General features: G+C 48.0%; 1 protein-coding gene across 1 annotated transcript; it reads right to left on the bottom strand.

Moving 5' to 3' along the window:
- Positions 1-292: 292 nt before the first annotated feature.
- ADGRF4 (adhesion G protein-coupled receptor F4) lies at positions 293-6,934 on the bottom strand (the record flags this gene model as incomplete). Its single annotated transcript, XM_079550416.1, has 8 exons — positions 293-298; positions 1,787-1,846; positions 1,936-1,977; positions 2,703-4,067; positions 4,786-5,070; positions 5,632-5,792; positions 5,926-5,962; positions 6,860-6,934. The coding sequence occupies 8 exons, from the start codon at positions 6,932-6,934 to the stop codon at positions 293-295; spliced, it is 2,031 nt and encodes a 676-aa protein (XP_079406542.1).
- Positions 6,935-13,466: the final 6,532 nt, after the last annotated feature.

Below are 13,466 nucleotides of genomic sequence, written 5' to 3'. Positions count from 1 at the left end.
TGAAGCACTGAAATGGCAACAGGAACAAACTCTCCTCACAGCAGTTTTCACACAGGTGGAAAGCAACCTGCACATAATGGCACGCTTTGCCCAAGGGCTGCAGCAGCACCGACAGCTTCTTGCTGCCGACAGCAGCTCCGGGGCCCTTTCTCTTCTGGTGTTTGTGACGCGTCCTGTGGCCATGCTCTGGGACACAGCTGTGCGCACTCCTGGCTGACCTCAAACCACAGCTTCTGGACCACAGCTCCTTTTCCTCTCACTGCTCAGATGAGCTGAAGGCATCAGCCTGCTGCTAGGCCTAGGAGAAAGGACAGGTCATGTAAGGTGCAGCACCATGCAAGGAGGGTCCACTTCTGGCAGGGTCCTGAGGCAGCTCCTGCTTGCAACACCACAGCGGACAATCACAGAATCCCAGCATGGCCTGGGTTCAAAGGCCCACAGCGCTCCTCCAGCTCCAACCCCTGCTGTGTGCAGGTCGCCAACCAGCAGCCCAGGCTGCCCAGAGCCACATCCAGCCTGGCCTTGAATGCCTGCAGGGATGGGGCATCCACAGCCTCCTTGGGCAACCTGTGCCACTGCCTCACCACCCTCGGGGGGAAAAACTTCCTCCTCATATCCAACCCAAACCTGAACCATCTTAAAATCTGACCCAATAGAAAGGAGAAGGCAGCAGGCCTTGAGCAGGTCTGAGGGAACAGCACCGAGGGGAGGGCCGGGGCTGTGCCCAGAGGGCGGTGGGCGGCACAGCGACCCAGGGCGGCGAGCACGGCCCCGAGCTGCCAGAGGAGCGCTGGGACCAGGGCTGGGGGTGCCGTGTGGGGCCGGGGCTGGACTTGATGAATTTTGGGGGTCTCTTCCAGCCCGGGATGTGCCTAAACATAGCGCATGACAGCAAAGCTGGATGCTACCGCAGACAATGTGGGAAAGGAAGGATGCAGATAAGTCAGAAGTTGCACAGTCAGCTTCTCTCACACGGAGTGAAGCCAAGCACAGCGGTGCCAGTAGCACCAAGAAAGCATTACCCTTCTTTCTTCTATTTTTCCCCACTAGGTACACCTGAACACACTGTCACTGAAAGTCATCACAGCTTTCAATACCAGAATCAGGACTGACTAACAAAGAGTGGACAAAAGCAAGGGAAACTATTTCACAAAGTTCAAACTGAAGTGACCATGCTTGGGTGGATAAGAGGAGCACTGCAGACAACGGTTGGGAGAACTAAAAGGGATTCCCTTCTGGAAATACATCAAACCATGGAGTCTAGGTTACAGAAGAGATCAGTTTAACAAAGATTCCTTCAGTCAAACTGCCCTCATATTAACACTGATGAGTGCCTAATGTGCTGGCTGAGCTCTGAGTGCTTTCCATCCTGAGCTGGAAGCAGACCAGCCCTCCTGAAATGCTCAGACAGCCCTGCTGTCACCCCCTGCAGTACTTCTGTGAGGAACACAATGGGGTCACGAGATGGGAATGCTGGAATCGTAGTTATGTGTCTCATTCACTCAGTAACCTCAAAGGAGACCTGTTGTACTGAAGGGAGAAGTCATGCATTCTCTTTCTAAATGGCTTTGACATCTATCGGGGAAGAAATAAGAATAAAGTAATACTTGTAGTGTTGTAACGGTAACAGTAGTTTATGTAGCAGTCCCAGATTGCCACTTCTCCCATTCACTACCTCCTTATTTGTAAAATTCCTTCCATGTATGAGTAAGCAGGTTGGTAAGAATTGTAAATTAAGCCACAGAAGAGAAAAAACAAAACAACAGCAAGAGAAACAACACATTACCTTTGCTAGACTGCACTCCCGCTTTGATGAAAGGCAGTTCTTCCTTAAGGCCTCTCTGGTCTGTACATCAAAAACAACAGAAAAAAATCAGAAGCAGAGATTTATGGATATAGAAAATATTAATGTAATCCAGGAAATGACCCGAGTACCTTTCTGTCCAGAAGTGTCCCAAACAACAGAATGAAGAATCCCTGAAACACAGCAAAAACAGTCATCAAAGTCAGCATAACCACATGTTGTTTCTCAAATATTTCTATTTCCTCCAGCATAAATATGATAATGTCTTTGAGTGTGTAAAAGATCTTATCACCTATGACGTAAGTAGCAGCATTGATCATAGAATCACAGAATGGCCAGGGTTGGAAGGGACCCCAAGGATCACAAAGCTCCAACCCCCCCGTGCCATGCAGGGCCACCAACCTCCCCATTTCACAGCAGCCCAGGCTGCCCAGGGCCCCATCCAACCTGGCCTTGAACACCTCCAGGGATGGACGGGGCATCACAGCCTCTCTGGGCAGCTGTTCCAGCACCTCACCACTCTCATAATTAAGAAAAAATGAGTTTGTCTGCCCAGATCACATGGACTATCTAGGAATGCCAAGAATGGATATACAATCCATGCTGATTCTCCTTACAAACTGGACTGATGGGTTACATACCAGAACCTTTCCTATTTACTTAACAGGAGCATCAGCCAAGAGCAGCCAAGACTGTCTGGGTTCATCACGGTATGCTGGGCAACACTGGACTCTGAGTAACACCGGTGAGGTACATGGAACCACACTTAATGTCTAAGTGAGAATTCCCTGTATTTGTAAATTGATAACGATGATCTTTGCAGTTATTAAACATGAAATAATCTGGTTAATGTCTAATATAAGTTATTTCACTCAATGCCCAAACTCACTGAGCTTACCTGGAAGGCATTAAGGAGCGCGAAGGTAATGTGGAATGCCAGAGAGTGACTGTCAACCACTGTGGCCAACCCAAACCCCCAGGTGAGGCCCAGCAGAGGTGTCAGAAGGGCAACGTTTTTGCTAATTCGGATCATGTTGCTCAAATCTCGTGACTTGCAGCTTTCTCCAATAGAGGGTCTTGGAGTCTTCACCACAACCACCACTACCACAGCCAAATTCACTGCAACGATGCTCAGAGCAGGTACAGCAAAGGCCAGCAGGGCTTTGGTCTCATACCAATTGAGCCAGCAGGCTCCGCTCCTTAAGTACCCATTTCTTGGTTCAGTAATAGCGACGGTGAGGATAGATATGACTAACGGACATCCGTATCCGATAACGAATGCTGTGACTATGAATACTGATCTTGTTATCTTAAAAAAAACCAATAGTAATCCATAGAGAATTAAGAGACCCAGGGTGAACATCCAAAAGAACAGGGCGAGATAGAACAAGTGAAGGAAGAAAGTGGCCGCCACACACAGGCGGTAGTTCAGGGCTGTGTTATGCACAACAGCTGCCACGATGAACAAAATATCAGCAACGAGAAGCGATGTGGCAATGTTCACCAAACAAAAATGGCGCATGTAGGTGATTTCAGTTCTCGTGACGTGGTGCCAGACAGCTGTCTCGATGGTCAGGCACAGAATCAAGCTGAAAATAGAAAGGCCTAGCCCCACACTCGTAATGTAATCCAGCACCGCGCTCCTCAGCAAGGTGGGAGACATCAAAATGGAGAAGGATCTGAAGGTGCGGCGGCGGTGTTTGCACATGCAAACAACACTGCTGATGTTGTCAGACTTCATTTTGCACGCCTTGGTATCCCACCTCCTTTCAGTAGAGTGCCACCCAACACACTGAGCCCCGGCATTCTCCAGCTTATTCACCTTTTCAAAGGTAAGTAAAATATGCTGAAGCTCTTCTGGAAGGGACACAGATAAAACCATCCCATTCACAGAAACAGGGTCCGGACGGCTGGCTTCTATAATGGGTCCAAGCGTGGGAAACGCAATGCTGATCGCTTTGGAAGTCTTTGGTAACTTCCGAAGTTCTTCTTCTGGAATGACCACACGCCCTCTGACATTGCTCGTCTCATTCAACTCCATTGAAAAATCAAAGCTCTTCCCTGAAGCATTTTGATGTATGCTGAAGCCTTTTGTAGAGATGAAGTGTTCCTGAATATTTTCTGATCCGTTCCTTAGAAGAAGTTTGCCAGCAAAGAGGTTCACTGAGTCCAGTAACGTCGAACTGGCATTTCTGTCTTTTACAAAAGCCCAATTGGAAATAACAGAGCTGTTCAGAATGTGATTTGCTATCTTGCTGTAACTCTGAAACAAAGAAGAAAAATAAGCCATTGCCGATGCTAAAACAAACAAATTCTATTACGTCACTGGCATAATCTCTAAAAAGGTTCATTTAAATTTCTATAATGCAATTATACTACTTTGACAATAAACAGGTTCATGTAACCCTTATCGACCCAGCCAAAGCATCTCACTGGTTCGAGTCACCTTGCCCTTTTCACTTCATTGTCCTCAAGGTGCTGGGAAGAACAGCACAGAGCAACAAGCTCAGGGCACCGCAGATGGGTTCCAGCTGACTGCTGCACAGCTCCGCTCACACCTCCCTCCCCCACTCCACCTCTCTGCTTTCTAAGTTCATCACAAAAACATTTCAGTTTTCATCAGTTTCATCATGCAACACACGAAAACAGAGCTGTGGTCAGCATCTCCCACACAGCCATCCCCGTAGGGTTACATCTGTAGTCTTCCCCCAGCTGCTCTCCAATGTCTGTAACAGCAAGCCCTGCAAACACTTTCCTTTCAAGAGCAAGGATTCCACCAATGGGTGAAATGGGAGATCTCCACTTTACATGAGGAGGACAGTTTGTCTGACAACAAAACTCAGCCCCCCTTGTAACCTCTTCACAGCGGCCCTCCACACACCTTGCAGCTCTCACTTCACTGGATAGTGCCAATAAAGGAGGAAATTACACCTGCCCTGACAAGCTCAGATCCACTTCTTCCAGCCTACCAAAGTAAATACCTGCATTTTTCCTCTACTGACGTTCTCTGATAACAGTAAGGAAATCTTCTTTAGCAGTTCCACGATATCGGCAATATTTCCTGGAATTGCTGGTGAAGACAAAATATCTGGGATGATGCATGAAAAATCAACTTGACAGTTACTGCTCCCATGGTCATCAGCACCAAAATATTTTGCTCCATCTCCGGGCTTCCCATGCGTTGGCTTTCCTGGCACTACAAAGGGAAAGTGTCCTCCTCCAACGTGTCCTTCAGAGCTTGGAAGGGGTTCCCGTCTAGAAATTCTCTGAGGGAGGAAAATAATTTGAGACAATTAATAAACAGGATGAAATGAGGCTACGGCTACAACCCAACAAACTGCGCCGTCATTGTGCTGGAAGGCCTGAATCCCAGCACCAGCACTCCACTGAGAAACACCTGTTTGCAGAATGCATGTGAAGGAAGGGGGAAGAACTGGAAGTACCATTTTATTCTTCAAGTGACTTAGAAAAAAACATGTTCTTTTTGTAGTTGGGGATGAATGTAGCATGAATCATCTAATCATTACAGACCTTTGCACTGCTCTTTTCTCAGCTTCATCCCAGTGTATTTACCTTTGCTCTCCACAATCTAAACCAAGACATTCGCCAAGCGAAGAAGACAACTTCATTTCTGAATTGTGTTTCACCACGGGGATTTCCCACAGTCATTTCCCTTTACTTCATTTCACACAATGACAAGGCTTTTTACCACAGTAACCTCCGTTCCAGAATCCCATCTTCTTTCCTTTGCTCAAGATACAAAGGTTGGATGAGAGCGGAACACGTTATGAGCACAGGCCAAGGTGGCTGCACAGCAGTTATGTTACCTGAAAAAGTGACTCCACATCCAGATTTGCACAGGCGTCTGTGAACATTCTCCACGTTCTGTCTTCACAGACAAAGCTTGTTTCCCCGTGGAAGGAGGGAGAACAGGCCTGAATGCAGAGAGTTCCGCTGTCTTCACAGGGAATCAGGTCTCTACACCCATCTGGAAAATAAATCAAGCAGATATTTCTGCCGTGCAAGACAGCACAGCACATTCCATGAGGTATCATGGGTGTAAATACTGACAACGGATGACAGCTAAAAACAAATGGAGATGACAGAGTTACTCACTGTACCTTGCAGGTCACCAGCCTTGGATCCCTTACTGAGGACCTGAAGAATAACACAAAGAAGATAAGAGAAAGATGAGTACTTGGAATAAACTAAGAATATGACTTCATATACAGAGTGTATCTCTGACATACAGACTTCTCAAGGCATGGGGCAGAGTGTTCAGAGCCCTTCACCGCGTCCCTGCAGGCATTGAAGGCCAGGCTGGATGTGACTCTGGGCAGCCTGGGCTGCTGGTTGGTGACCTGCACACAGCAGGGGGTTGGGACTGGAGGAGCGCTGTGGGCCTTTGCAACCCAGGCCGTTCTATCATTCTATGCACACAGAGCCATTCAGAACTCTCTTCTAACGTTTGTCCCTATGGAAAGCCTTCAGTTGCCCCCTTCTATTGAAGTGACAATACTGAGAAAATTGACAGGGCCATACATGCCTCCAGAGTTCCTTGCCTACAGGTTCTTGCACTGAAAGAACAACCTTTTACAAAATTGGAGAGGAATATATTTGTGTTTCCACCAATCTCATAAATCCACAAAAGAGATCTGTATTCCCTGGCTCAGGTTTGCTTTGCAAAAGCACAGTACAACCACATGAGACCAACTCTGCATGCATTATTCAGATCAATTAGTAGGTCTGTGAATATTCTGTTGGTAAATCTAAACGCAGAGACAGTAACTGGAAGGGAGAACTGATACCAAAATAAATTTAAATGCCATTTTGATATAAGAAGCACGATATTACGCAAGAGCAATGTTGACCCAAATACACCCAGTCCAAAAAGATGTATTGGTCCTTGTATGGACCTTCATTGGAAGCTGAAACTCAGTTTTGGGTTAGCCCGGGTGACTCCCATCCCTTCCAGGCTGAAACGAAGCATTGCAGACCTCTGTGGCACAGAGCTCTATAGCCCACAGCAGTGCTCAGCTCTGCTCACAGACTCACCCCAGGAGCAGCGTGTGGTGCAGCTGGGAACAGCACAGCGCAGAGGAGCAGGCAGAGGGCCGCCCTCACATCCATCACCTCGCAGTCACTGCTCTTCTCCTGGAAGAAAGGCGTTAAGCATCACCACGCCTGCTCTCACATGAACACAGTTTGGTTGCTAGTAAGCAAGCAGCTGAACCCATTCCAAAGGCTGTCCTCTGTGCGCGTGCAAGGTGATTTTCAGTTATCATTTATTACCATTAATCATTAAATTCATCATTTGTTCACTTTTTACTGAAAGCTACTTGTGCTTTTTATCAGTGCTAGTTACAGAGGTTGGCTCAGTAACAACTAAAATATGACTTTGTAATGATAACTAACAATTTAGTTCAATCTGGAGAAGAGGAGGCTGAGGGGAGACCTGATTGCTCTCCGCCAGTACCTGAAAGTGATTGCAGCAGAGCGGGGTTGGTCTCTGCTCACTGGTGACAGGACGAGGGGAAATGGCCTCCAGTGGTGCCAGGGGAGGTTGAGGTTGGATGTCAGGAAACACTTCTGTACAGAAAGGGCTGCTAAGCACTGCCATGGGCTGCCCAGGGAGGTGGTGGAGTCCCCATCCCTGGCTGTGTTTCAAACCGTTTGGATGTGGTGCTCAGGGCCATGATTTAGCGGAGGGCTGGTAGAGTTGGGGTGGGATGGTTGGGCTGCGGTTGGACTCCACCATCTTCAAGGTCTTTTCAACCTGAGCTGTTCTATGATTTGCAATAAATTTGTTAATGACTGCCAGTCTACTTGTTGTACAGTTAGTTATTTATTTCTTTAAACACCCCATTAATAGCAATCTATGATTCCCTAACTCTGAATTTTGCATGTACAGTACATGTATGTGCATGCATATATTCATATAAATGTGCTCTGGTGCATCAGTGTTTCATCCCTACTTGTAACTTAAGAGAAGTGAGAGAAAAATTGTCCATGTTATATTCTGGCAAAGTAAAGCACGAATGGTCTGTAAGGAAATTTCTTACTTGCTCTTCCTGAAAGAATAATTCTTGTAATTCTCATTGAAATCAGTTTTTCTTATTCAGTGATAAGAGGAAATGGGCACAACTAATTGAAGCTGGCCATGAGGCAGCAGTGTGCGCTTGCAGCCTGAAGGCCAGCTGTGTTCTGGGCTGCATTGAAAAAGGGGCGGCCAGCAGGGACAGGGAGGTGATCGTCCCCTCTGCTCAGCACTTGTGAGGCCCCATCTGCAGCGCTGCGTCCAGGGCTGGGGCCCCAGCACAGGAAGGACGTGGAGCTCGGGGAGCGGGTCCAGAGGAGGCACTGAGATGTCAGAGGGCTGGAGCAGCTCTGTGTGAAGAAAGGTTGAGGGAACTGGGCTTGTTCAGCTTGGGGAAGAGAAGGCTGTGGGGTGACCTCATGGTGGCCTTGCAGTGCTTGAAGGGAGCGGATAAACAGGAGGGGAACGGCTGTGTGTGAGGGTGGGTGGTGATGGGACAAGGGGAATGGTTTTAAAGTGAGACAGGGGAGGTTTGGGTTGGATATGAGGAGGAAGTTTTTCCCCCAGAGGGCGGTGAGGCACTGGCACAGGTTGCCCAAGGAGGCTGTGGATGCCCCATCCCTGCAGGCATTCAAGGCCAGGCTGGACACCCAGCCTCCACCATTGGCATCAGCACATGTTGGAACAGAAGGGGCCGTGCTCCAATGCACAGTCCTCTGTCCAAGGCATGGAAGACCAGGCACACAGCTGGCTGCCCACTTTCTTTGTGGCATCTTGTTCATATTTTGCACGCATTTCCAGACCCAACTGTTTATGCATTGAGAAAATACCATGAAATAAAATGCCACATCGAAGCACTGGATTTTAAATTAGTTCTTAAGAAGAATCTCCCTCAGCCTCTGGAACCCAAGCCATTTTGGTAAAAGCACTGACCAGCTTTAAAACCAGTAAGCATCAGCTCTGCTAAGGAACAAAGTTTGATAAAGGCAAGAAAACCAGAAGGCTCAGATCAACGCTTCATAAAAGCAAGAGGTGGGCAGGGAACACCTACAGTAGGAGGTAACATATCACATGGGCTTCTTTTCCAGGTTCTGCAATCATTAAATTTCCATTGTGTGCTCTTAGCCCTAATTCCATTTCACATTTGGGAATTCCTGACTTCACGATGCTTCATCACTGATTCATTCGTAGCCACTCTGCATTTCATCACCTACGTAACTCCACCCAGAGCTGCCATCTGTAAGATCTGTAGATCTGGGGCAGCTCCCGGCAGCTGAGCCGCCCTCAGATAAAAACATGCATTGCCCGTGAAGCACCGATCTCGTTCAGTTGCATTGCTTGACTCATCGTGGAAACCACCCAGCCTCATCTCGCCGAGATAACCGCCGTGCATCATCAGATGCATCAAACACAGCACAGTCAGTCACTTCAGGGAAAGAACACGGATACTCTCACAGAAACTCGTATTAAAGCACACACTTGCATTGCCCCGGGCATCTCCCAGTAAGGAAACTGTCACCAGCTGCCGATTCTCCTCCTCCAACTAATGGCATTTGATCCCAGCACTACGGGGATGGGCAAAGGTACCAACAGGAGGAAGAATAAGTGACAAATAGTGGCTGGAAGGGGCTGAAGGAGAGGAAAGAATCACGGACTGGTGGGCCCCAGATCTCCATCCAAGGGTTCTCCATCATCTCGGGTCACAGCTTTCTCATCTCCACCACCCCAGAAGCAGAGTAAGGCTCATAAGGATATACTGTCCAAAATCAAAGTTTACAGGGGGTTTATCTATTCACCTGCACAATTTTCTTTCCCCAAACATTCACTGCAGATTTGCCTTACATGTATTTGACATCTAAAGAAAAAGTTATTAAACCTTTAGGTACTGAACCAAATTCTTTATTTAGGGCTTCAATGGCGACATGGTCACCTTAAAACCCAAAGAGCTCACAAAGCACCACGAGCTCATCGCTCGCATTGCTCACTGCTGTATCACACGTTCAAAAGGCTGCAGCACGTTGCCAATTAAGGACAAAGATTGAGGCTTGTAAATACAGAGACTGAATGGTGTTACTGACATTTTTAACGGAGTCACACTTGGAAAAGGTAAATTTAGGTAAACCAGATTCTATAACTCTACAACAATTTCAGCAATAAAATAATCCAATGTTTTCTCATAAGCGACAACACTGTGATTAGAGATCAGTGAGAGAACTACAAGCAAGAAGCAGAGGTGCCTAATTACTTCCACAGAAGAAAAGAGTGCATACAAAACCGAGGGAAGAAGCACAAAGTGAACACAGCCCAAAGCACTCCGATATCTGTTGGGTTGCAAACAAACCAATTCCACAGATTACAACTCCCTCACAGGTAATACTCAAACAGAGCTGGCGGTACACGCTGTGATGGCACTCACCCTATCCAGAGCTCCGGGTTCTGCTGCGTGGAGAAATCACAGCACTGGGGATCCCGGAGCCATCACCGCTGAGCGCCCAACCCACGGCCGTGCTGCTGTGCTGCTCCGTGCTCCACTTTGTGTCCTCTTCCCTTGGGGAAACGACCCGGGGCATCAGCCTGCTTTCTCACTGCCCCGCTGGGTTGACACCGCGGCACCGGCAGATGACAGCAGAGGCGTTGCAGTGCAGTGCCAGGACAGCCACAGACGCGCCCACAAAGCGCCAAGCTGCCACTTTGCCACAGGTGAGTCACACCTGCGCAGCCGTTCCTCCCCAAACCCTGGAGGAGCACCTTCTGCTCTCCCGCATCGCAGAGATCTGCTCAAACAAGCTGTCTCACCTGGGATCAAACAGGAAGCAGGCCAAGCGCAGCTCAGCGCCCACATCGCCAACCCAGGGAGGCGCAGCGCCTCGCACTCCACGCAGCACCAGGCAAAGAATGACAGGGGCGGCACCTCAGCACACCTTTAACTCAAAAGTAAAGGCCCAAACACCAGGTAACCCGATGCGCTGCTTCAAGGCCTCCTCCCCAGGTACCTGCAGCCGTGCATCCACACGCACCCAGGAGCTCTGCTGCGATGACTGAGCAGCCCCTGGCTTTTCAAACACCTCCTCAGCCCAAATCGTCCTCCGAGGGCTGGTGTACCTCAGCAGGTGCACACACTTCTCCCCGAAGTCAAGAGGTATGAAGCTGTGCCCCACGGGGCTCAGAAACGTGCTCAAATTGTGACTCCCTCAAGTGCAGAGGGTGCTCTGAACGCGCGGGGCTCGCACTGCAAGCTGGTCAGGGCTGTCTGCATTTTTCAGGATGGAGGGACGTGCCTGGGCACCCAGAAGGGAGTGGTGCAGCCCTTCAGCTCTTGCAAAACTCAGTTTCCCAAGCAGCTGTTTTGACACAGCTCAGGGAAAGCAATCAGCAACACCTCAGAGAGCTTTAGCAACAGCCCAAAGTCCAGACCACAAAGACCCATTTTTACCATTTCCTTTGGAAAGACTTAATGAGACTTCTGCTAAATTACGACTTGCAAACAAACGCTTTGCATTCATCAAGGTTTAACATATACTTCGCTAAGTAACCCCAAGTCAAACCCTGCAATACATTAAACACTCTCATCAGAAACGTAACTCTCCTGAAGCAACATGAAAGAGAAATGTTATCTCCGTAGCGATTGCTCAAATAAAAAAGCACGCACACGGCTGCACATTTTATGTTTCCAAAACTGTCTGTAAATGGCAGATGAGAATCTTACAGAACATGGGAGTTGAATACCACTTCACATTTTTAAACTGGTTTCCTGCCATTGCTGTTTGCTTTTCCTCTCACCTATGCCCTTCCCAAACACATCACGTTGAGTCTTCATTCTTCACTCCGTATTTGAGAAGCGATTCCAGCGTGCACTTATTCGTGTTACTCAGTGGTGAGAGGGACCTTAAAACAAGCTCTGGAGATGCACAGAAAAGTCAGATCAATTAGCAGCACCAAAAATGAAAAGAAAGGAATAGGAAAAGCTCAGAAATTAATACTCTCATACTCACTTGTAGGATTCAAAACAAGCAAACAAAGCAGCAGCGGCTCCCAGCTACTGGAGCAGCCATCCTGAATATCCAGAGCCGGAATAACCTGGCAAGTGAATCCCAACGGCAATGTCTGCTGGGTGCTGTGTGAATAGCAGTGCACCTTTCCCCCCAGCCTCTTCCCACAAAGCATCTCTAATGGCACAGGAAACGTTTCTGACCACGAAGTGAGCACATGTGTCAACAGGTTGAACTCATTTTATTGGCTGTTTGGGGAGCATGCATCATTTTACAGCACAGCAGAACAGGTCAGAGAAGCACACTGCTCTTAGGGAGCTGTTCTGTGGAATGTCTTCAAAGCAAGGCCCTCCTCTCCAGAACATAACAGGAGCTGAAGACAATACAGACATACATTAGGGCAACTTCCTCAGAGCTGAACACACTTCCAGAAGCAACTTTTACAAGAGGGCTTTATTAAATCAAGTCATTGCACTTGGGTCATTTATTGCTACAGTGAACAAAGGCCATTCAATAATAAACATCTTTCATTTGTGATCGTCACTGATCGCCTTGTCCCGTTTCTGTCCCACAAGCCACACACAGACACTTGTGGAGCAATCCAATACCAGGTCTGCCTCATTCTGCAGTCACAGCGAGGAGCTCATACAACAAAGCCCACTCTTCCATTTGGCACAATTCCTGTTCTCCATCATCTGTCCCACAGATCTGAGCTGCAGGGAAGAGCTCAGTGTCTGACAAACAGCACGCCTGCTGCATGCGGTGCATCAGCACACAGATTGCCCCGAGTCTCCATTGGTGATGCCTCTAAGCAACTGACAGTTAAAAGCACTGATACTGAGTCAGCTAATCAGCAGTGTGCCTGTACACATTACCTAAATACCTGCACAGCATATTCACAAATCCAATGAGGAATGCCAGTCAGCCACTCCAATCGACGTATGGGTGTTTGCATGTTTGGTGTTAATGGATGTTGATGGAATTTTGATGTTGTGGATGCCCCATCCCTGCAGGCATTCAAGGCCAGGCTGGATGTGGCTCTGGGCAGCCTGGGCTGCTGGTTGGCGACCTGCACACAGCAGGGGTTGGGACTGGAGGAGCGCTGTGGGCCTTTGCAACCCAGGCCATGCTGGGATTCTATGATTTTATGCAGCTGTGGAAAGAGCATACTCTCAAGAATCAGCACTTCCACATTATCAGTGACATAAGAAATAGTTACTACATTTATGACTATTCACACGAGTAGAAACTTATTTCTCTTATTGTTAAAGTTGCCAAACTAACATGATGTCTTTGTCACGTAAATTCTGCCACGTGAAAGGAGGGGAAGGCTGTTACCCATCACTAACGGGAGGAGTGCAGTGGGCTTTTTTAATTATACAGCTGTTTTAACCCTTTATCAAGTGAACAGAGCAATCAGTCTAATCATCTCCCACAACCACACGCCACTGCTTTATCCTCCTGGTGCACTGTGCTGAGCCCTGCACTTAGAGATAATGGCAATCAACAAGACTACAACTTTTGTCCATGCAAAAAGTGAAAGCTGCTTTGTGGACACCAACACGGTGCTGTCACAGCAGCTGCTCCGACCACTCACTAAGGACAGATGTGATTAAATTTAGAGGGTCACGATATA

The sequence above is a fragment of the Tetrao urogallus genome (assembly GCF_951394365.1).
Source record: "Tetrao urogallus genome assembly, chromosome: 2".
Lineage (NCBI taxonomy): Eukaryota > Metazoa > Chordata > Aves > Galliformes > Phasianidae > Tetrao > Tetrao urogallus.
The sequence above is the reverse complement of the archived record's forward strand: the minus strand, read 5'-3'. Positions and strand labels throughout refer to the sequence as shown.